The sequence below is a fragment of the Barbus barbus genome (genome assembly GCF_936440315.1).
Source record: "Barbus barbus genome assembly, chromosome: 28".
Lineage (NCBI taxonomy): Eukaryota > Metazoa > Chordata > Actinopteri > Cypriniformes > Cyprinidae > Barbus > Barbus barbus.
This window is the reverse complement of record NC_136756.1, coordinates 18,647,197-18,673,113: the sequence shown is the minus strand read 5'-3', so window position 1 is coordinate 18,673,113 and position 25,917 is coordinate 18,647,197. Positions and strand designations below refer to the sequence as shown.

General features: G+C 37.5%; 1 protein-coding gene across 2 annotated transcripts; it reads left to right on the top strand.

Moving 5' to 3' along the window:
• Nucleotides 1-10,551: 10,551 nt before the first annotated feature.
• Nucleotides 10,552-18,490, top strand: LOC306847847 (forkhead box protein P3-like). 2 transcript variants are annotated; one of them, XM_079382034.1, is made up of 12 exons: nucleotides 10,552-10,788; nucleotides 13,047-13,203; nucleotides 13,558-13,666; nucleotides 14,788-14,914; nucleotides 14,996-15,100; nucleotides 15,202-15,289; nucleotides 15,503-15,577; nucleotides 15,807-15,945; nucleotides 16,558-16,634; nucleotides 16,840-16,941; nucleotides 17,314-17,435; nucleotides 17,576-18,490. In XM_079382034.1, exons 2-12 carry the CDS (start codon nucleotides 13,048-13,050, stop codon nucleotides 17,664-17,666), a joined length of 1,191 nt encoding a protein of 396 aa, XP_079238160.1. In that variant the 5' UTR covers nucleotides 10,552-10,788; nucleotide 13,047; the 3' UTR covers nucleotides 17,667-18,490. The 2 variants fall into 2 exon arrangements, with proteins under 2 accessions (XP_079238160.1, XP_079238161.1); XM_079382035.1 differs by having other exon boundaries at nucleotides 10,695-10,788; nucleotides 15,503-15,550.
• The last annotated feature ends 7,427 nt before the right edge of the window (nucleotides 18,491-25,917 follow it).

Below are 25,917 nucleotides of genomic sequence, written 5' to 3'. Positions count from 1 at the left end.
AATATCTGTTAGGAAATAGCTACAGTATTTGTTTGATAAATAATGATTCTGTTAAGTTAATTAATTTACATCTCTAACTGGATATGCATTAAATATTTTTTTCAGTAATATAAAATATCAGTGATTTTAGATAAAGTAAATGAAAACCAAGGAAAGCACATTTTCATGTGCACATTTTTAATTATTAATATTTCAAATAGATCATGTCACATCAACTAAAATATTATCCTCTTACTTATATAACATGAGTCAATTCTTTAAATAACAAATATCATCTTCTTCCTAATCATGAGTGCTTGCACCAAATGTAAAATACTAAAAAAAAAGAGCTACAGAAAGAATGGAACAAAAAAGCGCTCCTTGCACCACAGTAGATATTTTAATTGTGTCCACCATCAGTAAACAGATCAATCAATAGTCTGCTGAATAGGATAAGCAGGGCTCCTGTAAGCATCTGCTGTAACATGCTGAGGAACATCTTCTGCTTCCCCCTTAGTGCCGAGCAGATCAGCTGTTTCCACCACACGCTACATGGCATGCCAGCAACTAGTCTTTCATGGTAATTACCTCATTGTTGCTAGGCTACAACACATCACTTTTTATGTGTTGAGTATAGGCATGTGGACCAGGATGCGGGGGCAAGGGGGGTGGGGGGCCAATGAAAGACTTAGAGGATGTGAAATCTTTTTCAATCTGCACTGAAGGTGACAGCAGAGCTTCAAGAAAAAGCTTTGGCGTATATAGTGACAGTGATGGCTTGAACTATGTAGATATATAGCGTTATTCATTTCGGCCCACTTTTTACCAAATGTTTCTGGAAGTTCCACCTAACCCAGACTTTCTCAATTGCACCCATGTACCAAAAAGCCAGTCTCAGCCCCTGGTTGATGGTATTTAGATGAGGGCATGTATACTTGCCAAACAGACACATCCCCTGCTGTGGCGTAGAACAGCCAAGCTAGCATTATCCTGCTCTCTCAATGTGAAAGAGCATTGATCCATGAATTCAGGTGTATACCTTCACCTGCTGTGGTGCTATTGGCAGCATTTAAAGAGCCATTTGTGCTAACCCTCACCGGCTAACAGCCTCTGGTAGAGAGAAAGCTAAAAGTAGAGGCCAGCTGATGACAAAGTCACTGAGTACCTTAGTCCAACAGGAGATAGAACTGCGCCAACCCATTGTTTTAGAGCAGAAACACTAATTCACTTGTGTCACAGCAATTACAGCTGCTTGTTGCTAGGCTACAGGGTCCTTCTGCCTTGTGCGGTGTATGTGTCTTTGTGAGCCTGAATGCAACTCAGAATTGTATGTGTTGAGGTGAGCTGAGAAGGAAAATGTCACTCATGAGGAATAATCAGCCAGAACAGAGACTAAAGTGAATGTTTCTGTCAGAGAAAAGATAAAATGTTACAACCCTACCATGACATCCTGTTGTAACCGGTTTACAAATTGTACCGCTTTACATCAGTTACAGGTGTTATTTGAACTGCCAGTTTCACTGTGATTCAAATTCAGAAAGGTAGTTGAAGTATTGTTATTATTCAGAAGATGTTTTTAATTGTAGCAACGCTTGAACAGCACGATGACAACAATGTAATTATAAATATGATAAATATTAAGTCACGTAACGTGCTACATGCACGTCACCTAGCCTTACCTTTATGCAAATAAAAGATGAAAGGCTCAAGGAATATGAAACTTGAACAACTGTTTCCCAAGTGCTTAATGTCACATTTCTCACTTCAAAATAAGCGGTTAAGTGACCTGGTATAGGGGGAATATTACAATTTTTATGGTCCAAAGATGACGATTTGCATACGGACTGTTCCCACAGTAAATGCTAATGTGCTCGTGCTTTGTTCTGTGAAATAAAGGGCTAAACAAGAATTTGGCTTATTTGGATGTGTCAGAGCTGTGACTGTCGTTCTTGTCACCTACATAAGTGAAAGTTCACCTCTCTGTTTTCTCAGCTCTAGATAGACTCGTGGGAGACACGTACGCATTCCAAAGAGGGCGGATGAAAGTTTAATTTTACTCAATGAAAGAGAATTTACCCTCCTATCCTCCACAATTCTTTGATAGGCCCTTAACAGTCTCTCAGATATTCAGTATGGAATGTAGCTATATATTTTGAGCACTAACTGGTCTGCTGCAGCCTTCATGTAATCTAATGAATTTAAATCTGCCTTATGGTCTAGTATGGTAATATAGCCCCTAGAGTCAATGGTCCTTTTCATTTTGTTTTCTCACTATATAGCAACACAGTACTTGGCTTAACACCCATTTCTCGCTATTATTCCAGGCCGTAAATGTATTATGTGCAATGCCAAAAGGTTAGATTTGATTATAGATTTGTAAATGTTAGATATTTGTTGCTAGTGTATAAATTTTCAAGCTTACTTTATTAAACAATTGAAATAATAGTATTTGGGATTTTAAAAAAACATACAGTTAAAAATAAATGGTAAATGGGCAAATGGGCCCAAACCAGATTTACTGATTAAATGTAGGCCTACCTGTACTAATATTGTAAGATACCTGTCCCTCTATAAAAGCAAAATAATATAAGAGTAATGACATAAAGTAAATGAATAAAAAAAGAAATGTTCCCCCATATGTAAAGCCTCCCTAAAGGCATTTTACATAACGGCTGAATAATATTTGATATTTACAAGATTTTAAATCAGAATAGACCTTTTTGCCAGACTAATATTCAGTAAAATATTTTTTTTTCACACACTTAGGAATGAACATACACACACACAAACATCAGCTACATTGTACCCATTACAGTTGTCATCCCTTGGGTTATCATTATGTTAAATTAATTATTCTGAGTCTTTAATATTTCCCCCCCAGAGGTTTAGTGTGCTCTTATCTCGCATTAATAGTGAGAAGGCCTTCGATGTCGTTGGGAGGAGTCAGATGTAAAGGGAGTTGGTTGGAGGTAAAAGGCTGGATAGCAACAGCAGTGAATATCGCTACCGTGGTCTCGGTGGGAGGAGGCGACGCGGAATTCACCAACCAAACGAGCCTGAATCATTTCGACTCTCCCACACCTATCGTTTTGATACGATACAGAAAGAACAATGTGATCCCGTCGGTCGTGGTTAGCTTTTATAAAAACGTTTTTTTTTTCTCTCCGTATCTCCATCATCTTCATTTGCGTTGGGCTATCATGCGCATGGTGATGCACCACACTGATATACCTACATGAATCGTTTATTGAACTGGAGCCTGTTTTACAGCGCGTGCGTTATCGATGCTTTTCCTTCAAACACATGAAAGAGCACAAAAATAATGAATTACCTAGAACTAATGACGTGACTCGCACAGCCAATACGCAAAAGTGCAAATGACCCGTATGGACACTGTCTGAGCGCATAGCCTACAGTCCAAGACAGTGTTACACTGATATTTCGTTATCTAACTCTCTTGAGTGCGATTCCCATCTTCTTGGATGTGCTGAGAATTGTGACCTGCATGGTTATCATTAGATATCATGGACAACTAGCGTCTCTCCCTCTCTGTGTGTCTTATTCCGCGCGCGCGCTTTGTGAGTGTTTGCATGAGAGACAATGAAATAACAAACGCATAAAACAGGCCTGCATTTCACTTCAGTACATAGTATGCGTCATGACGAGAGTCACTGATGTTTTTTACTATTGCTATTATTTATTTGTTATTATTTAAATGCTCGAGCATTTGTAGGATATTCCCCATTTTATAGTTAATTATATGATAAACATCAAATAGGAGGTTCATAATATATTATCTTACCTATAATTCTCGATCTTCCTCCAGACAATGGATCTTGTCTCGATGGTAGGCCTTAACGGGAGCTTGTTGCAAATATACTAAAAAACAAAAATAAATAAAAACACACACAAAAAGGTGCAAATGCGTTTTTTCGACCCGACACAACGCGTTCAAGGAATCGCACATGAATCAAAATAGTAATCCAAGATGAACCTCGACGTCCTTTATGAACAACAGAGAATGAAAAAAAATTAATGAATTAATTAATACAGGGAATGGTCACGTCTGAAAAACAGAAACAATATCTGTTTCACTGGAAAGTCTTTTGCTGAACGGTTTAAACAATATTATGCCAGAAGCTGGAATATTACACACATACGGGTTTTAAAAAACAAAAAATATCGTTTCCTCTTTTTTCGTGTGCATGTCATGTCTTCGGGTTTTCCATAAAGCTAGGCCAAGCCTTAGCAGTATATTCCCATCACACGGTGACTAAATCAAGCAGAGTTTAATAGCACAATTACTCTATTTCTGCTGTGTTTTGTGGTACCGTTTAATCCTGAGACACAGCGTCAGTATCATTATCTTGTGCGCAGATTTAGATGTGTAAATAACGACTGGCTCTCGCTTACTGGGCTACAGGACAAGGCGCTTCTTCCCATCTTCATTTTCTGGCTGGAGCCAAAGACATTTTCTCCCACGCCACACCGATACACATCTTATCTTCGACGGGAATAAATCCGCTTTATCGCGCATCATCCCTCGGTATATCCATTGGCATCAGCGTTGTCCTCTCACATACTGTAGTCATTCTATGTGGAGACATAGTACATGTAAGCGCCCTATATATTTAAAATGCATAAGCCTGATACGGTCTGTGATGCAAGGCGCAAAAAAGATGGATCACTCATGGCAGTCAGACCCGATTCTTTGCTCGGGAATTTGCCATGACTGTCAGTATCCCGGTGCCATCGCTGAATTAAGAATGGTAACGAAAAATGAACGAAATGAAATGGGTTCTTCTGCGATGGTGAATTGGAAACAGCGGCTCCCGTCTTTGCGCTCTACCTCAGTTTTCTCTGGATCGGATCCCTTCGGAAACGTCTCGGGATTTTTCGGCAGCCTCATTGACGCTGTTCTCCCCAACATAGTCACAGTGGTGCACTGAATCACATAGACAACCACAACTTTTAAATTACCTTTTTTTTTTTAAACATATAATCAGCATTTTTAGAAATAGATGGAATTTATTAGCCTAGCTATATCAGTAGATCTGTCTTTTTATAGTTTTGAATTCATTTTTCATATTTGTACCCTTTTGAATTGGGTGGGCGATGGAGACTGGCATCTAAATAGCCTAATTAGGCTACATTTTTATTTTAAGTCCATAGCCATTGTGTTGTCTTGTGTTTTGGGGTTAATAGTGGATAATATCCTGTCAGGAAATTAGGCTAATAATATGTACTTTTAACTAAATATGTTGCCTAAATTTTGTACTTATGCTACAATTTAGAGGTGAATAAGATTTTATGTAGGCCAACCTTAGGGAACTGCCCCAGTGACAGCTTTGTCGTAAATAATTCATGCAACATTGTAGGTAAGAAATTTATTTTCTAACTACTTTATTTTATTAATACAGGAATAGGCTATATCAAAGTTTAAACAGAATGTGTTTACGACACTCCCGTCTCACCTCTGGCTTTTGGGTCTTTGGCACATTTTTGATTGAAGAGAGGAATGTTGTAAGCCAGCTCGCTCAGTAGGCCCTTGGTGTGTGAGCGTTTAATCTATCTGTAACTTCCTGGTAAAAAGGTGTTTTGTCTCTGCGTGACACAGCGATCCGCTGCATGCCCTCATGTCTGGCCAAACAGCTGCCTGAACCGCTGGAAGCCGTAGGAACAGATGGCCTTACCCGACAAAGGAAAAGACGACCTGAGGACACACAATCACTCACCTGAAAGCAATGAAAGTAGGCTACAAAACACGCGTATTTGGTAATATTTTCAAAAGTTGGTTTAATTTGTAATCAGCACAAAAATGTAGATATAAATATTTTATCAGTCAGACTAATGCGTTCCCTTTCTGTCGGTAAAACTATTATTATGTGATGCAATCATGGTCTGAGATGTAAAGATGATTTTTTTGGGCTATAAAATTAAACATTGTGACTTCACAGAACTATCCCCTTAACTTTGTTGCATTTTCTTGTATGTGATTATAATCATATTTATTATGATTATTAAAATAATTGTATATATTTTTTTTCTTAATAATCATAATCACTTAGCATTAGACTAGTCTCAAGTAGAAAGAGCTCATTTACTTTAAATGAATAAGGACACTATGTGTCCACTACGCGCCCTCTAGTGGACAGAACGATAGATGCTACTGTATTTAGTTCAAAACACTAGCCTACTGCTTATTTCAAATTGGAGAAAGGCGTCAGTTTGTCATCTATGTGTTCTTAATCACAGCGCAGTAAAGACACTGATGACAATGTGGCGTGATTTTTGATATTATTTATTTATTTATTTATTTTGTGTGCATGTGTGTGATATGGTATGGTGACACTTGTGGTGTTAATGGCTGAATAAATGAAAAATAATTATTGAATAAATGTTTTGTGCTCTTTTAAACCAATGTAACAAATATAATAAGACATTTCAAAATAAATTATTTAATATAATATTACATTTGTTTTATATACAATTTCTATAAAAAATATAACCGCAATTTCATAATGCTCATTTCATTGCAATGTTGTCGTTTTTAAATTCGAATTTTGTCACATGACATAGCCTACTTCTGAATTTAATTACCTTTTGTGGTTTTATTTTTAAATAATAGCACAATGCCTGATTACTCTTTTGTCTGTAAGCACAGATGAATCCTCAATATTTACTTTCCTGTGCATATCAATTTCTTCACCTTGAGCTCTACCTCAAAGGTCAGTTCGGGGCAAAAACTGGCTTAAAACTGTATTTAGACGTGTTTCGTAGTCTATAGAAGTGCTTCAAAAGATTTGTAATGAATTAACCTCCACTTCATCTGCATCAGCATCCATCCCTCACCCATAATGCAGTTCACCTGTTCAATGCAAGGCCTAGTGCAAATAACAGACTAGTCTTTAACGACTGACATAAGTCAATAAAATATAGAAGTGCAGCATGGAATTTGTTCACTGATTCTAAAGAGATTTATTTGCGATACGTTCCTTTCCGTAATTAGAGAGAGTGTTTGTCACTCGTTCCAGTGGAAGTGTTTATCTGTGCATATTTGATGGCGTGTAAAATTGTGTGAGTGTCAACGTTGAGTGACGGGCTTTCAGCGGAAATCAGAATGTAGCTTATCAGAAATCAGAACATGTCATGTGTGACATTTGCTAACCACAAAAATAAGAATTCTCATCAAAACAAACTCCGTCGTTTGCTCTTGTGAGGACAGTCCCATTTATGTAAATTTTATTTCTTGTGTGTGTGTGTGTGTGTGTGTGTATGTGAGCGTGTCTGTGTGATTGCAGCATCCGTTTGCTTTAAATGAAGCCAGTTTAGTCATTATATGACTTGGATGCAGTGATCACAGCTTTATTGCAGTATGCCTTATTCGAATTAAATAGGTCCAAAAATATTATATCCTGCTATGAAAAAGCAAAAGATTGAAATATCTGCACTAAACGTGTAATAAGCAAAACCCACCTCAGAATATAGGAAAACTTTAACCTATGAAGATGTCCTCTGCTAAAAAGGTCACTTTCTAACAGTCGGTTATTGGTGTTTATTACAGTGAAAGCTGTGGTAAGCAGAGTTTTTGGAAGCCTTGAAAACGGCTGTTTTGGTGAGGAACCCGCTGTTAGAATTTAAGATCAAAGCTTCATATGTAAAACAAAACACTGTGAGACCCAGTTTTCAAAATCCCAGACAGTTTCACATTTCAACATCAGCGTTTGTACTTTGGTCAGACACTGGTTGGTACTTTGTGTGATAATTCTCACATATGAATATTGGGTCATGTTGTTTCAGTGGCAACACTACAATGTAGAATCAGTCTTCTACACCTACAAACGGATCCAAATCAGCTGAATCAGAGAACACCTACAGTAAGAAATACTGAGTCGTACTACTTAAAACACATTTGACTCATATTTGTGTAAAAAAAAAAAGATAAATATCTACTGAGGCAGATACCCGGATAACCAGAAACATACATATGCGAGCCAAGAAAATGTCATGCTTTAAAAATAGCAGCCTTATGGTCAAACGTGTTGCAGTTCTGCCCATTGCAGCTTAAAGATTTGAATGGTTGCCAAGTCAATCAATGCACTTTGTTTAGTTAATCTTCCCCAGGTATTTTCTTCAGCTTGTTTCATTCAGTGAGAAAGTGCAATAATATTCTCACTAAGAATATTTTTTACTGTGATATATTACACCGTAAAAATCTCAAATCTGTTGACAAAAACACAGCAAAGATATTAAATGGTCTGTTCAACCCAAATTCTAACTCACCCTCATGTCGTTCCAAACCTGTGTGATAGTATGAAGAAATTTGGGGTTCAAACAACATTGCTGAATTGATTTTCATTGACTAGGTAGTGGACTTTTTAGTTTATGTCTTTATGTGTGTGTGTGTGTGTGTGTGTGTGCACGTTTTTGTGATAAATGAGGACATAAATTTGTATAATGACTAGTTATGACATAGGTATTACAAGGTAAAGGTGACTTTTCAGGACATTGCCCCATGTCCCCACTTTTCGAAACGCTTATAAATCATACAGAGTGAGGTTTTTTTGGGTTGAAATGCACAGTCTCCTGTGAGGGCTAAGTTTAGGTGTAAGGTAGGTGTAGAGCAATAGCACATACAGTTTGTACAGTATAAAAGCCATTACGCCTATGGGATGTCCCCACTTTTCACAAAAACAAACGTGTGTGTGTGTGTTACCACAGACGAAAGAAAGTCATACAGGTTTGGAACAACACAATGGTGAGTAAATGATGACAGAATTTTCATTTGTGGGCTGAACCATTCCTTTATTAAACACTTATGTCATTATGCAGTCGACTGACTACATTACTATTATGCTGTTACTGTTTGGTTTTGGCTGTAGTAACCTTTGTTCTGCGTTGTGACTCTGCGTCTTCACATATTGTAGGAGAGAAATGACAATAAAGTAACTTTAATTTGAACTATGGCACAGCAGTATAGGAAACTGTTAATGCATGCTTTTCTTCATATGACAGATGATGGTTTTGCCTTCACGGTTCTCTCTTATTTTCCTATAAAAGTAGCACAAAAGGTTACAGTGAGTTTTGCATGTAATGTACATAGAATTGCCTGCATCATTTTGAAAGAATCATTCATTGATTTTTATGTAATCATTTATGAAATTTCCAGGGAGAAATTGTTATTTATATTCTGGTTATGTTTCTGAATACAGAACAGAAAATTGGAGGGAAAGAAATTTACAGTCAAAATAGTAAAGATCATGAGACTTTATGATGATGATGATGATGTTTATTATTATTAATACAATTGTTGTTTCTGAAATGACACAGAAACATTGGTAACACTTTAAAATAAGGTTCATTAGCTAACATCATTAGTTAACATGAACTAAGAATACTTCTACAGCATTTTAATGTTCATTTCAGCATTTACTAATGCATTATTAAAATCTCAAGTTGTGTTTGTTAACATTAGTTAATGCACTGTGAACTAACATGAACTAATGTCAGTTAATACATTAACTAATGTTATTAGTTATTATTATTATAAAGTGTTACCGAAACATTTTATGCAATGTCTCCTTCAAACACGAAAATCATATGTATGTAAATCATTTTATTGCATATTTAAAACAATGCACAAAAGATGTTGGAAACTTAAATGGAAACATAAACGTCTCTTAAGCGTCAGTGACAAAACACTTTTTTTCCCTTTAAAAATTATGCTTTTGACATATGCACGATTTGATAGTAGGTCTTTGGAGCGTATTGTTTATGAATACCCTCACTGTGTTGTTTGTGGAACATTTCTTTCTATTTCCTTTGTGATGACACAGAGTATTTTCTGAGTATAAATATGTGCTGGATACTGACTACTGGCAATGACACACTCTATGTGGGAAGGTGGCAACTTCAGGTGAGTCTTAAAGTGCACTACAGCTCTGCGGAAACTATTAATTGTCCTTCAACTTAACTGATGGTTTGCATGATACAATTACTGCTAATATTTGTGGAAAACCCTTTTTTGTTTTTGTCTAAGATGGAAATAATGACCATGGATCATATAGACCAGCAAAAATATATATATATATATATATATATATATATATATATATATCTTTACAGAAAATCTTTCAAATGCTTTTGCCATCAGATCCTATATTATAATTAATTTATGAGATTTTTCTTGTAATTGTGCTTTGAACAGATGTTTTTTTCCCATTCTAATAAGACAGTAATTATGTCATAGGCTATAAAGTAAATTATTTTTATTATTTCTTTTCATATGTAAAAAAAAGCTATGAATAATCTGTAAACAATAGTTTGTCTCTAAATCTCACAATAACATTAAAATGTAAAAAGAACATACATTTTTTTATCCAGTTAATATTGTGCTTACTTATCCCAGTGAAACATTTAAGCGGACAGAAAGACATAACCTTACATAACATTTAACATAACGTAAAGCATGTTTTCTTTTAAATTGCCAGTGAATTGCAGTAGTTATGCCTTACATCTTCCTTAAGAAAACTTGCGCTCAGCCTCTGCAGACTGACGTGTTAGATGGTCTTTAGTCTTAAGTATGTCCTTTGCCATTCATGGAAGAATAATATTGCTGCATATAATCTGCATGTGATCTTTGACCTTTGATATAAATTGAAGAATCTATTCCTTTGCATTTATTCCTTTAATGTGAGATTTTATCTCTCTCTTTTTTCAGATTGTCATTTTTTTCCTATAAAGAGCCTTTCACTGTTGTTTTTAACCAGAACAGCACAGGAAGGCAACGGCTGACTACAAAGGCGCAAGGTAAAGAACGCTGCATCTTAGTATATATTTAATTACAGTACTTGTTTCTGAAATGTGCTTGATTTAATACTGCCTGTCATTTAATGACAACTTTGATGACAAAGTATTTCATGTAGGCCTTAGATGAGACCCTATGGATTATGATATTTCCAAATGATCAAAAATGTGTATGGATACTCAAATCTGAATTCACATCACCGGCATGCACATAAGATGATAATATCTGAACTTTGTTGTAAAGCAAATTATTATACATTATGATACAATGAATGTCGCATATTTAAAAATTCAGAGTGTTATTACTGAAATGATTTACTGTTTATCTTTACTGCACATACGCCTATTCTCAAACATTTGAAAAATATAAGAGTGGGAGGATAAAAGAGATCAATTTATGGTCACTGTGAGTCATTTTGTTTGTTTTTTCTCAAATCTTTGTGGATATCATTCTTATTTTACGAAGACTAACAAAGTTCAGTTTTTCAGCTTTCATGTGGTAGAGATTGAATGGAAAGTAGCTGACAAATATTGATGCCTATATGTAGTTTCACTTAGATTCTTGTGAGACAGGTAAAAACGGCATGTATGTGAAAAGAGGGAAAATAATCAAGCGTGAGTAATATTCCATTGCTGAATGGTGTGAACCTGAAAGCAAAACTACATATAGAGTGACAGACACTCCGCACATTGTCTAGAAAAGCAAATGGAATATTAATGAAAGCATTGTAATTGTTCTTGTTTTTATTCTTGATAGATGAAAGAAGAAAAAATGCTTTGCATTTGCTTTGCACAAAGTTTGCTTGAATTTGATGTTTGTTTAAAGTGCAGAGGAGCGCATGAAAACACCCTTTTATTGTTATAGATGCTCTGATCTCAACTCAGGCTCAATAACATCACCGACCACATTCTATCGCTGCGTCTTATATCCCTTATCCTGTTCCTGGGTTGCTTCTTTCGTGCATGTTTTTGCAAAATGCAAAGTGTGTGTCTGTGGTTTCCTGAGAGGTGGGAGAGGTTTGTGTCTTGTATGACAGATATATGTCACGCATGTTTTGGGTTTACATTCAAGCAACACTCATGTTCCCCTTTTTTGGGGACTTAAACCTAAAAAACAGAGAGTTAGAGATTGTCAGAAATAATTATGGTCTTGTGGCTACTGTAAAATACGTAGTCTGTCCACACAGAGAACACTATCACCTTGCTTTCCTCATTCACCCTCTTGGTGCTTACAGAAAAATTAGGGTCTGTGTTCCTAGAACCTACATTCTTTACATGCAGGCCAAATTTCATGTAATTATACCAGCTCCAGCCTTCTGTTCCCTCTTGGTTTTCTGTGAGCTGCCAATTGTATTTCTTTTGCCTTCTCTATAGTATATATAACTGTTACCATTTCCTACAAATGTAACTAATTTCTGTCAGGTGAACACATTCATGAAGGTAGTGAAGGAGTCTGTTGACTGATAAATATGTATTTTTTTTTCAGAATGTAAGGTAAGAGGAAGGAAGAGCAATCTGTATTTACCTTTAAACTGAAACATATTTAGATATAAGTTTAGCATGTGCAGGGTGATGTATTATAGGAAATAAATAGAAACATTTTGCAAATTTTATAGCACAAAATGTAAAATTATTCAAAAGAGCCATCTTACCCTACTACTGGTGGTAAGAAGGTGTCAACTTTTGCAAAAATTACTTTTGATATAATTTCTTAATAATATTTTAACATGTCATTAATGTAAAATACATAATTAAATATTCTACTTAATATATATATATATATTTTACAGTTGTATTTTTTATTTTGTGTTTGTGTATATATGGGGGGGGGGGGACATCTTATCGCAATGGTCTAATTCTTCTTATTTCAAAATAAAAACTGTACAATATTGTACTCCACAAATCAAAGAGCATTAATGTGTGTGTATAGATCCCTCATTAACAAACAAAAACAAAAAATGTGTTTCTCGACATAATACTATGTTGTAGATCAGTATGCCAAAAGGACAAAATTAACAATAGCATGGACATTCATCAAAAGTGTTGATATTAGATTTTTATTAAGCGATTTCGCAATATTAAGCGATCATATTTCCTAACACAGAAAAATACAATGTTAAGTTAATCTTAAAGATAAAGTTAAGAAGCTAATATTCAGGTAAATGTTTCATTGTCTCTCCTACAGTAAAATTCTGTAAAATTAAAATGTAATGTAACTCTGTACATCAATCTGCAATCTTTTTCAAACTCTTGACTTCAAGAATGCCTCAGTCTGAGAGAGAAAGTGACAAAAGAGTGATTGGGAGAGAAAATGAACGACAGCCATCACTAAAAAAAGAGCGTGACGCATCTCCCCCTCTGTTAAATGAATCCTCTTCACCACAGCACGTGGTACATCTTTCTTCTGGAGCACGTTCTGTGAGTGAGCTTTATTCTGTGTAGTTTCTGTAACGATGACTTAAAAAAATGACATCCCTTTGTAGGTTGTTTGCATAAAATACACTGCATTTTCTGAAGATTCCAAATTAGTTTATGTACTTTAAGTCTTTTATCTAATCAAATTCTTCATTTTCTTGCTATGTGAACTGCATTATATTTCTGATATATTGCAAATATATACATATCATTTTTATTTGTTCTTAATGTATATCATTGTTTTCTTATCCTCTATGCCAGGTGCATTAATAAACTACTGATGTTTAAAAACTATAGTACAAATGTGGTGAATGGCCTTTATTGTGTTGGCCTGAATCTCTGTGTGTTTGTGTGCAGAGAGCTGCTGATGAGGAACGGATGCAATTTCTTCAGCTGGTGTTTCAGAATTCTCTGGCTGGCCCGATCAGGCCGTCTGTACTTCGCTCTACAGCTCTCCTGCCTCAGGGTTTGTGTTCCAATGAATTATTCAAACTCCACATTTTTCCTCAACATAGTCAAAGTGGTGAAATCCTTAGAGATGTCATTATATTCCATATATTTACAAGTTATGATGAGCAAAGGCATTTTAAAACACAAAAACTGCTATTACATATAACTTATTAAGTCTAAGTGTTTCAATTCAAAAGGTTTCAAAAGAAATAAAACAAAACATGAACTCTGTCTGAAGGATGTGCTTTTTAACTATAGATATATTGTATATAAAACTGTTGTGGTTATATTGCTTACCCCTTATACAATCTGCAAAATGATAATAATTTGTATTTTTTTGAAAAAGAGTGATCATTAAAATTGCAGGTTATTTTTTTATTACTAACTGAATAATGCTAACTAAACTTACACAAATAAATCGGCAAACAACAACCATTGTTATTAATTATTATTAATTCTATTATTTTTTTAATATTTTGCAGATTCTGCAATTGGTATGTAAATGTTTGACTACAACTATCAATATTAATATTTCATTTGACTGATTGCAGTGTACTATTTATAATATATATGTAATTTTGGTAACACGTTACTTAATGCCTTCATGTATAAATGCCTTATAAAGGGTTATGAAAGGGTATAATGCATAATAATTATTCATTATGTGCATTGTAATACATTATAACTTGTCTTAAATAATTATAACTGAATTTAAAATGTGTAGTGTAACAATGAATTGAAAAGTGTTATAATGTATTAACTGTGGTTACAATTATTCATGAGAATAAATCCATTGTATAATGTATTATAAAGGGTATTAAAAGGCATAATTAATGCATTAAAACTGCTTTTATGCAAATAAAGTGTTACTATAATTTTATATAGTATATTGTATATTTAGATATATACTTTATTTATTATTAAATTTATATAATAATTATATATATATATATTATAAAAACATACACACATACACACACAATTTAATTAAGATACATAGTTTTAAAAAAATATTTCTGTTTATATATTATATAAATGTATTTATATAGTATATTTTACTAATTTAAAAACAATGTAATATAATAACTGGGGAATTTTTTTAAGTACAAGTGTGCGCTGTTTTGTCTTATTCTTTAGCAAATGAGAGCCACCAAACAGCCATGAACAGAAGAAAAGACACAGGTCACTGTGCGCAGATTTCCATCCAAGCTGTTGCTGGATCAAGCCAGCACAGGAAACAGTCTCCCAGCTTTCATTCTCACAGGTAATTTTCACTGAAAATAAAAAAAAAGTTAATCAGTGTTCATCAATAAGAATCTTGATGTTCCTCATGTGTCCTCCTCAGCCCCGTCGAGTCAGAAATCCAGAGATCCAGCTCTCTTTTTGTAAATGGACAATGTCGCTGGCCAGGCTGTGACAAAGTCTTTGAAGGCTATACTCATTTTCTGAAGTAAGTTTTTAACTATCTTAAGTAACATCAGCAAGCCTCCCTTTTTGGAATCAATCATTTTCAAACTTTAGAAAACACCTTTTGATTCCGAATCCGTCTAGACATCTAAACCGAGACCACAGCACAGATGAGAAAACGATTGCACAGTGGCGAGTTCAGCAAGACCTGGTACGCCACATGGAGAATCAGGTACAGCAGCGATACAATCTCTTATGAAAAGGCACACACAAGTCACGCTTTGCATCACTGATCATCATCAGCTATCATGAATGAGGCACAAGAAAGTGAATCATGGTTTCATTGGTTTTGAGTCATTCAGTGTGAACCCAAAAGAATCAAACATCTTGGTAAAAGTGGTTTGAGAACCCACTGACTCTAACATGCTATATGTGATTATTTCAGCTCATTCAGGAGAAGCAGAAACTTCACGCCATGCAACTTCACCTTCAGGTGTTTGAATGCATCTCAACACATACCGTAAGACTCTTCAGGATACTCTTTGCCACTGCCAGAAGTTTTGTGAGAACGTTTAGAAATAACGATTCTCACAGTGAACACGACATTTCCTTTTTCTGATTTCATAAAACATCAATACATTTATAGAAACTGCAGATGAAGCCTTCATGTCTCAAGATATCTACGGGAAACCTTATCTGTGCTCAACATCGCTCTCATATGTAGGACTGACTTGTGTGTTTCCATTCAGGGAGCTGCTACAGGTTGGTGGAGGCCGCTAGCACTAAATTTGCCCCCGTTGGGGGAGACAGATGGTAGGACAGAGAGAGCTAGTGAAGCGTCGGTACGACAGGAACCCTGGCACATACTCCCACCACACCTGCTGCCAGGTAAAACCTGCTAAAATACAAAATACACATCTTGCTGTGCCTCTAAACACACACAGTCTAGCTGAGAAGTGTCAGGAACTGGACTGAAATGCAGATGTCGACGGCACTGAAAAATATACAGATGAGTAAAGGTTACCATCTATACCGCTGTTTACAGTGTGAAGGTCAGCTTATCTTAAGCTAACTTCCTTTCTCTATATATGTTTATGTTGTTGGCCAGACAGTTGAAAGTTGGTGGTCTACCACTATGACTACAGTTGAAGTTGTGAGATTGCTTGCTTCCTGTTGCCACACTTGGAAGGCAGACCACAAAGGAAGCCTAAGATCTGGACCAAATGTAGCTCAGATGCTCTCAGCTAGAGTTTTGCTCATAATTATAATTATAAAACTATTATAAAATTATAAAATAGTAAAAAACTATTATACTATTATAAAACCTTGATTTTGCATTTGCTAGATGCATTGTGCAAGAATATTATCAAAAATGACTGACTCATAGCCGTTACCTGTCTGTATGTTTTGCCCTTGCAGCAAAACAGATAGACATAAAGCAATTTCCAAGAATTATTTTATAATGTTTTGCTTAGTAATTTGGCTTTCTGATAATTACAGATTTTGTTAGCAGTATTGAATACTACAAACATGCTAACTTGCGACCTCCATATACATATGCTTTCTTAATCAGATGGGTAAGTAAATAAATTATGTTTGCCTTTATTGTATATTTATTAAATAATAATAATAATCATATATATATATATATATATATATAATAATATTTTAAAATAAATTTCAGTCACTCTGAATTTTAAACAAATCCTTTTTTTCCCCCTTTTTTTCTCAAAAAAAAAAAAAAGAATAAATATATATACAATTTATCATTGATCCCTACAGTCAATCCTGGAAGCTCCAGACAAACAGCGGACGTTAAACGAAATTTACAACTGGTTCACAAGAATGTTCTTCTATTTCCGTCATAATTCTCCTACATGGAAGGTACTATGCATGCTGACACTGCCAACTAACCAGTCCCAAACTGTCCCATTTCTGTTCAGTTCAGAACTCAAATATCAATAATATTTTTTAATGATATTGTTTGCAATGGAGAGATTTGCTTGTGTGTCTGATTTAATGCCATATAAATGAGCTTAATTAAAACAAAAAGCTCCAGTCTTGAGCAGGTTTATTTCTGAGGTCCTGAGATTGGCCTGACATGAGCGCAAAACACTTTGGGACATTATGTTTATGTCCACATGGTGCTGCTGTTGGCATATGATCATGCTGAATAATCTCACTGAACGCCATAATCCCTTTCATATGAATAGAAATTATTTTCTCTGGTTACAACTGTTTCAACCGTTTTCTCAGAATGCTGTGCGACACAATCTTAGTCTCCACAAATGCTTTGTGCGGGTGGATGCGAGGACGGGGGCTGTGTGGACCGTGGATGAAGAAGAGTTTCAGAAAAGAAAAGGGCAGAAAATCCACAGGTCCTCTCATGTTCTTCTGTCATCCTTAGACAAATTACATACACAATGCAATTTGCAAGATGATCAAAATATGAATTCAATTCACAAAATATGCTCATTGCTTTGAAAAGTCACGTAACGTCTCAAATGTTGGTTTACAGGGACTACACTTTCAAATGGCTGACACCCTTCTCCCATTGCCCATCCCACGAAGCCTCAGATGTATCAATAAAAGCCACAAATTCTCAGTGAAACATTTTCCAAATGTTCAGTGTAGTATGCAGAAAAATGAGGTTCAAATATAGATTGTAGAGTTTTAGTTATGATCCTTAAGGATTGGATAGTTGTTGCATCTCTGTCTGAAAAAAGTAAAGTCTTCAAGAAAATATGGAGTGACTGTCTTGGTTTATGTAATTGTATGTATGTAATGTATGTCTTATAAAAAATACATAAATATTTAGTGTGTATATGTGAATGAATGTAAACATTTTTTTTCAGTTTAACATTTTTATGTGTTGTACAATATAGTTAAAATGAAAAGAAAAAAAAGAGAAATACAACAGCAGTAACACATTAGAATATTCAAAATGATTCAGAATTTCACATTGACAGACCAAACTCCAACCTGACCAGAAGAGGGCATCTGTGTGTGCCCATGTTTTTGGGTGTGGTAATTCTGGAACAGAGAAAGGCAGAGACAAAAAAGCATTATCAAAGCTGCTAGAATGAAAGACAAAGAAATTTCCTATCCACATATATAAATTGTATTCTGATGATACTGATGCTGTAAAACTATTTAAAACTGAGCCACTGAAGTGGGTTTGATTAAGGGCAAACTGTATGTTGAATCAAACATCTCTCATGCAATTACTCACTGTGTTAATTTGATTTAGAACTCCATCCTTTTTCTGCTACTTCTTCCTCAGATGTGCAAAGGGACACTTTTTCACCTTATTTTGAACATCTGTGATTCCATGCTGCAGTGTAAAGGTGAAGAGTAAATACATCTACTGCATCTGCTCCCCTGTGGTTCTCTGTTTTGTCTTCCAGCTTGATGGGAACGCATCCATCCATTATGATGCTTCAGCCCGTGCTTTTGTGCTCCTCTGCCACCACGGGCTTTTGTTCACCCTTACATTCCAGTGCCACTATATGTGAATTCCCAGAATGTTATTGAGGGTAGTTGGCACTGCAGTCTAAAGAAAAATAATAATAATTTTTATTAGTTCACTAGATAAGTGATAGGCCTAATGTAGCCAGTCAATCATTCGCCATTAAATGAATACCCAAAAATAAATTGTGGAAATGAAATACTGATTTAAGTTGTGCTATTAATTTATCATCTTTCCAGTATTAAAGCTGAACCTCATAATCCTAAAGTACTTTGTAGGACACAACAATAAGTGTATCTTCTACAGTGAAAGTAACGGCAGTGTCATGAACAAATTTGTCTGCCTGGACAAATCAGCAGAGATGGGACAAAGAATGCTTTTCAAAATTTTGTATTTTTTTTTTAATAATAATAATAAAAAATAAATAAAATCATTGTTTTGAAGCGCTCGAACCAGTGCACTCTGGTGACACCTGATGGTTAAAACGGAGAACATGAAGACAACACAAAATAAATTTTTTACATACCAATTAATGATATGAAAGTGTAATCAATTAAATGTAATGTACAAATCAATGAATTCCGTTGATTATGAAGTGCATGCATTTTTTTTATTTGTAGTGCTTGTTTTATGTTTTTAGGCAGGACTAAGAGACGCCAATTAGAAACTATTTTCACTCTACCTTTTTTAATCATACACGCATGTTTATTAAAATTAATTAAAGTAAAACAATTAAAACCATTAGGCACTGTTTCATGTTTTCACCATATCAATGGTCCTCTAGCGGCGAGCCACAATGTTTCGAAACAAGGTTCGAGACATGAAACAGAAGCATTGTTTGCTAAAATCACGTGATTCTATATATGTATAATTATTCTTAAATAATTAAGAATCAAGTAACAAATTTAAAATAACTTAATTTTGTGAATGCCTTTTTAGATCTATAAATAATTTTAAGTTCTAAAAATTCACTGTTGTGGAGTTTTCTGAAACTAAAGACAAGAATATTCCGCTCGTTTTATTGCTCACATTTTCCAGCTGTCTCAACGGGATGCCCGCTGATAATTTTATTGGTTCAGCACTGATCGGACAAAATATTTCAAACACATTTTTTTTTTTTTTCTTGTTTCCATGGCCTTGAGTCCTGCAGATGTATTATGATGAAAAATAGGCAGTTGACAGCCGCAGGCTAGAGTTAGCTGGACCCTAATTACACTTGGAGCATTTTTTTTTCAGGACACACCTCATTATAATGGCCTCTGGACAGCCTCACTGTTTCTGACAGCTGCCTCTCTCTGTGTCAGGTGCTTATTACCTGCTCTTCCTCCCCTGTTGACTTCCAGAGCCAAACAGGTGTCTCAGCCCCTGCGTCTGGTGTGTTATACGACTGCTGTGTTTTCTTTACCTGAACCTGCCGTAGATGTGAAGCGGAAAAGGAAGATGGTATGTCCTCCGGGGACTTTCTTTAGAGTTTTACAGCCAGAGAAAACATTCAGCTTTAATGGACAGTGTCCTTTTTTAGCGTTTTTCCGGGCGAGATAGTTGAGCATAATCATAGCTCTTTTCTATACACTCAAAATATGTGTCTTTTGGTGGAAAGTGTCATCTCAGACATTTTTTTACAGGTTCAAATGTTATGAATGCAGAATGCTCTGTAATTTTGGTTTTAAAGCATTGCATTGGAGTGCAGATACTACCTAGACACACTTGAATGAAGTAAATGAAAATGGTGTTCTGTGGTTAAACATATCTTGAGGGCTTTTTACACTTGAAATGAACCCTGGGTTATTTGCATATTAGTCACTGCCATTGATTGGACTAACGCAGCAGGTGTCCTGTTTACCAGCGCATCCTTCTAATGCAGACTGTACTATCAAGTTTTTGTACTATCAAGTGGACTATAGAGGTAAGAATAAACAGTCTATTCTTAACTCCAATTCACGTTTTCAGTCATTGATGGATTGAGATGGAAAATAATAAAAAAGAAGGCACAAGGAATATATATATATGCAGGAAAATTACATCCGCCCAAACTAGTGTTTATGTCTAATAAGAAAGGGTCAAATAGACTTATAGACCATGTTGTTTTAACGACTATCATGTTAGGTCACCATGGCCAGTCAGATGTTGCAGTTAAAACAGATGTGTGGTTTTCACACCTTTTGAACAAATACAGCAAAACAAGCACTTTCAAATATCATATCTTACATTTTTACAAAAACAGTTCTGGGAAAAGAACATCTGGTACAACTGATTAATTCTGAGAAACATTATTACTCAGGCAGTAGTTGGAAAATGTCCAATATATATTCTTGGAGAATACTACAAATATTACAACTTGAATATAAATCAAACAAAATAAAAGATAAACATCAGTACTAAATATTTGAATATGAATACATCATAAATATGGATATGAAAATCAAGGAAAATACAATAACATTGATTATTTGGATATGTCAGTCACCACAACTAGACCATTTCCCCGCAAACGCTGAAATGATTAGGTTTCTCTTGCTACTGCACATTTGGCACTGGTTAAAACCTCATAAACCCAGGGAAGAGAGAGAAAAAAACAGTGCTAACCCCAATGAAATGAAATGTACCTTTACCTTTAAATGTAGGCTACCTGGTTTAGAACCAGGGGTTAAGCACAGTGTGAAAAGCTCTATGGAAGGATAGTGCACTGCACTAATTCTGATTCTTCTCCAATTTGTCCCCTAGAACAGGAGAGAAACAAGTTCATCTAGGCATACAGCAAAGGTGAATATCTCACACTTCATTAGCCGTTCGTCTTTGACAAGAAAGACAGACTCAACAGAGAATTGGGCTTGTAGATTCTGTTTCACCTCTGTCTCGTCACTCCCTGACAACTTCCCATCTCTGAGACGTGCAAACGCTCGACACGGAGCCAGCGGGCTGGTATGTTTGACAGGCCGGGACAGAGATAAGGAATAGCATAAATGACACTCCTTCAACTAAACCACATCACAGAAGAGCCATAAATCACTCGGCACCTGTTCAACCTGATGTAAGCAGCTGCACAATAAAACTTAATTTTTGGGGTTTGCTGGGTGAAAATTGCATTGAAAAGCATCTCAAAGGTGTTCATTCTTTACGTCTTCAATGGTTTGTCAGCTTTTCAGTGATCAAACTCCTTTGTGATTTAAAAGAGATGGTAAAATGTTCCCACTCATTGATGTTTTGAGAAACAGATGTATATAAAGATATTTGTTAATATCCCCTTTACTGTGTCTTTGTTCTCAAGTGTGACTGAGTTTGTACTGGTGTGGGCCCCACGTGCTGATGTTGCAGCTATCAAGCGTTCATATTCTCCGGTCTCAGCAGGAGGTAGACAGGCAGTGTTTTTCTGGTAAAGTCAGGGCTCTCTCTGCATTGTAAGTAGGATTATGAGGTTAAAGGTCACACTTCACTCTCGGCCTGTCTGACTATTCATCTTCCTAAAATGACTGTATGCTAACAACACACCCGCACCTACACACACGTCGTAAAAACACTCACACTTGTTTTCATTCAATTTTGTCCTCTAACGATGTTCAAAAGTCTATACAAACGATTTCTGAAAATCACGAGAACATGTTCATAATTGTAACGGTATGCTTTCCCCGGCAGACAGGCGGACACAAAACAAAACTCCAACTTTATTAAAAGAAACAGAAGAAAACTAATTAACAAAACTGGGTCATGAACTAAAACAGGAAGAACCAAATATGGGCAGAAAGGAAACTAAACAGAAACAGATATATTACAGTATCTCCCCCTCCCGGAAGGTGCGTCCCGCACCGTAACAGTAACATCGGGGAGGGGGGGGGCGGGCGTCCTGGAGGCTGGAGCAGGACCAGGATAGGACAGGGGAGCCTCCAGGACGGATCAGGAGCCTTGGGAGACCATGGCAGGACTGGAGATTCGAGAGGCCATGGCGGATCTGGAGCCTTGGGAGGCCATGGCAGGACTGGAGACTCAGGAGTCCATGGTGGATCAGAGTCCATTGTGGCCTTGGCCTTTGGCCTGGCCACACAGACTGGGGCTATATGGCCCCCCCCCCCAAAATTTCTTTGGGAAAGTTCCCCTCGGGCACTAGAGGGCGCTCTGGAGGAGCGGGCACTTGGGGGCGCTCTGGAGGAGCGGGCACTTGGGGGCGCTCTGGAGGAGCGGGCACTTGGGGGCGCTCTGGAGGAGCGGGCACTTGGGGGCGCTCTGGAGGAGCGGGCACTTGGGGGCGCACGGGAGGCGCGGAGCTGGACGGAACCAGCGGAGATGAAGGAGAGCTGGACGGGACCAGCGTAGATGCAGGAGGGCGCTCTTGCAGCGCCGACACTTGAGGGCGCTCTTGCAGCGCAGACACTTGAGGGCGCACGGGAGGCGCGAAGCTGGATAGAACCAGCGGAGACGAAGGAGAGCTGGACGGGACCAGCGGAGACGCAGGAGGGCGCTCTTGCAGCGCGGACACTTGAGGGCGCACGGGAGGCGCGGGGCTGGACGGGACCAGCGGGAACTCAGGTGGGCTGGACGGGACCAGCGGGAACTCAGGTGGGCTGGACGGGACCAGGGGGAACTCAGGTGGGCTGGACGGGACCAGCGGGAACTCAGGTGGGCTGGACGGGACCAGCGGGAACTCAGGTGGGCACTTGCGAGGTGCCGGAATTGGTGGGCTCAGACGAGGAGCAGGCACAGGAAGGCACTGGCGAGGAGCTGGCACTGGATGGCACTGGCGAGGAGCTGGCACTGGATGGCACTGGCGAGGAGCTGGCACTGGATGGCACTGGCGAGGAGCAGGCACAGGAAGGCACTGGCGAGGAGCAGGTACTGGATGGCACTGGCGAGGAGCAGGCACTGGATGGCACTGGCGAGGAGCAGGCACTGGATGGCACTGGCGAGGAGCAGGCACTGGATGGCACTGGCGAGGAGCAGGCACTGGAGGGAATGTCATGCCCTCAAACTCAATTAAAATCCCTACCGGCACCTGTTTTTCCTTCCTCGGTGGTTCAGGGTGAACCGTTATAGGCGGCGGGATCCTCTCCAGCGCGGACGGCGCAACGTTCATCGCCCCTTGCGGCGGAATCCTCCTCGCCGTGGGCGGAACATTCATCGCCGTGTACGGCGGAATCCTCTTCGTCGCGGACGGCGCAACGTTCATCGCCCTTCGCGGCGGAATCCTCTTCGCCGCGGGCGGAACATTCATCGCCGTCTCAGGCGGAGCGAATTTCTCTTGGGCGGGGGGTAAGGGCGAGCGGCGAATGGCGACCCGTTCTCCCCAAAACGGGTGGCCTGGGTAAGCCGCGACAGGCAGCCCAATATCCCACGCACGACGGGTAGGGGCGAGCCGCGAACGGCGGCGTGATCCCCCGTGACCGACGGCGACTAACTCGATCATAGCTGGCGTCGATCACGTCTTCGGTATGGGTCTAGTCTTCTGTAACGGTATGCTTTCCCCGGCAGACAGGCGGACACAGGATACAAAACAAAACTCCAACTTTATTAAAAGAAACAGAAGAAAACTCCAAGTAATCAGCATTCACGTAACTTCAAGACTAGACGAAGACTTAAGGGAAACTGAGGACTTTTAAAGTGAGTGGAACAAACGCGGAAACAAGGTAATTAATAGAACACAGGTGATGAATATAACTAATTAACAAAACTGGGTCATGAACTAAAACAGGAAGAACCAAATATGGGCAGAAAGGAAACTAAACAGAAACAGATATATTACAATAATGTGACTTTATGTATTTTGTTTAATAGCATTAAATGATGGAAATGATGAATTGAATGAATGAATGAATGAATGAATGAGGGATTTATATGGAAATATATTTTGCATTATATGATGGAAATGTCATTTTAAACATTTTGGTAATAAAAAAGCTGACACATTTGTCTTGCTAAGGCAAATAGTTAGCATACTATATATACTAAATACACACAGTTAAATAATATTATTGCAGTTAAATAATATTATTGCATGTTTATTATTTGACAAAGTTACAGAAATGATCTGTAATGATCTTTATCTCAAACACAAACTTCTAAAACATTTGTGTTTATTTTACTCTGTTAGTTTATCATAGTTTTTGTGTGGATAATTTTGCTATGGCTACCCCTAACAAGAGCAGCTGTAAAGTGAGAGAAAGAAATTATTATAGTTTTTAAAATATGATACTTTTATCCCCCCCGCCGCCTAATTGACAAAGTGAACGTGTTTCTGTTTTCTCATTTTGCCCATTTCCATTTAGTTCGATTCAATTTACTGTAGCACAAATCCCTATGGTCTTCACGCTAAATTTCCTGTTCCATGTTTAATGCAGTTAGGCTCTTTTGTTCTTGTTTAAAGATGTCACTGATTTGTTGTCTGTGAGGTTTGAGAAGCTTAATTACATGAGTGCACAGTTATCTAAATTGCTGCTAAACTTGTACGACCTTGAAAGAGGAAAATCATATTTAGCAGAGAGACACATTTTAATAGACTCTGCTAGACCTCATTAATTTCTCATCAGGAAAGGGCCTGGTCATCCATTCAGGTTTGTGAAACTTCAAGCTGGGCTTTTCTCCCCAAACACAGACGTCGGTATCTAAATAGACTATCTAAATTCATTACACCAATCCCCCAATGTGTTTGATATTTTCTCACTAACGCTTTGTTCCTTCCAGTATCCCAGTTGCACAGCAGAATTTCCTGCACCGCATCTGCAATCTCCCTCACCTTGATGTTGTTAGACATGTTACCTTTGAGAGAATGAAAGAGCGTCTTTCTGCAGGAGAGGATGAAAGGGCGCTGGCCTCCATCTTAGCACCACAGAGAGACAATCTCACCGCAGGGCACCGCAGCTCTCTGATGCCTCCTGACAGCTCAGGACTTTCCTCAACTTTCAAGTCATGATACAGTAGTCAAATAGCTCTAGGGGAAAGAGAAACCATAATGGGAGAGGCGAGAGAGAGGGAATCTTATCTCCTTTTTTTCTTTTTAGCTTAACAAGAGCTGTGATCTAATTACCTGGGCAGAGACGTCTGGAGATGTGAGAAGATTCTAGAAAAAGGACAAATATTCACTTGAAAATCAGAATAGATCAATCTCACCTCTTTGTTTTGACTTAGGATGTGTTCACACATGTAGTTTGGTTCTCTTGGTTCTTCTGGTTTTCTTGGTCTGGACCAAAGAAGAAAATTATATAATTACCGTTACAAAAAAGAAGTTTATTCAAGTGTGCTATTAGTATACTTCTTTTAAACAAAAAAATAGGAACGTTTACTTTTACGTCTACTTTTTATGTACTTCTCAGAAATATACTTAAAATGACATTTAGGTATACTTGACTTATACTTAGAAAAAGTCTAATATATTTGAGCTATACTTGTGCTCTGAGAATCTGTGT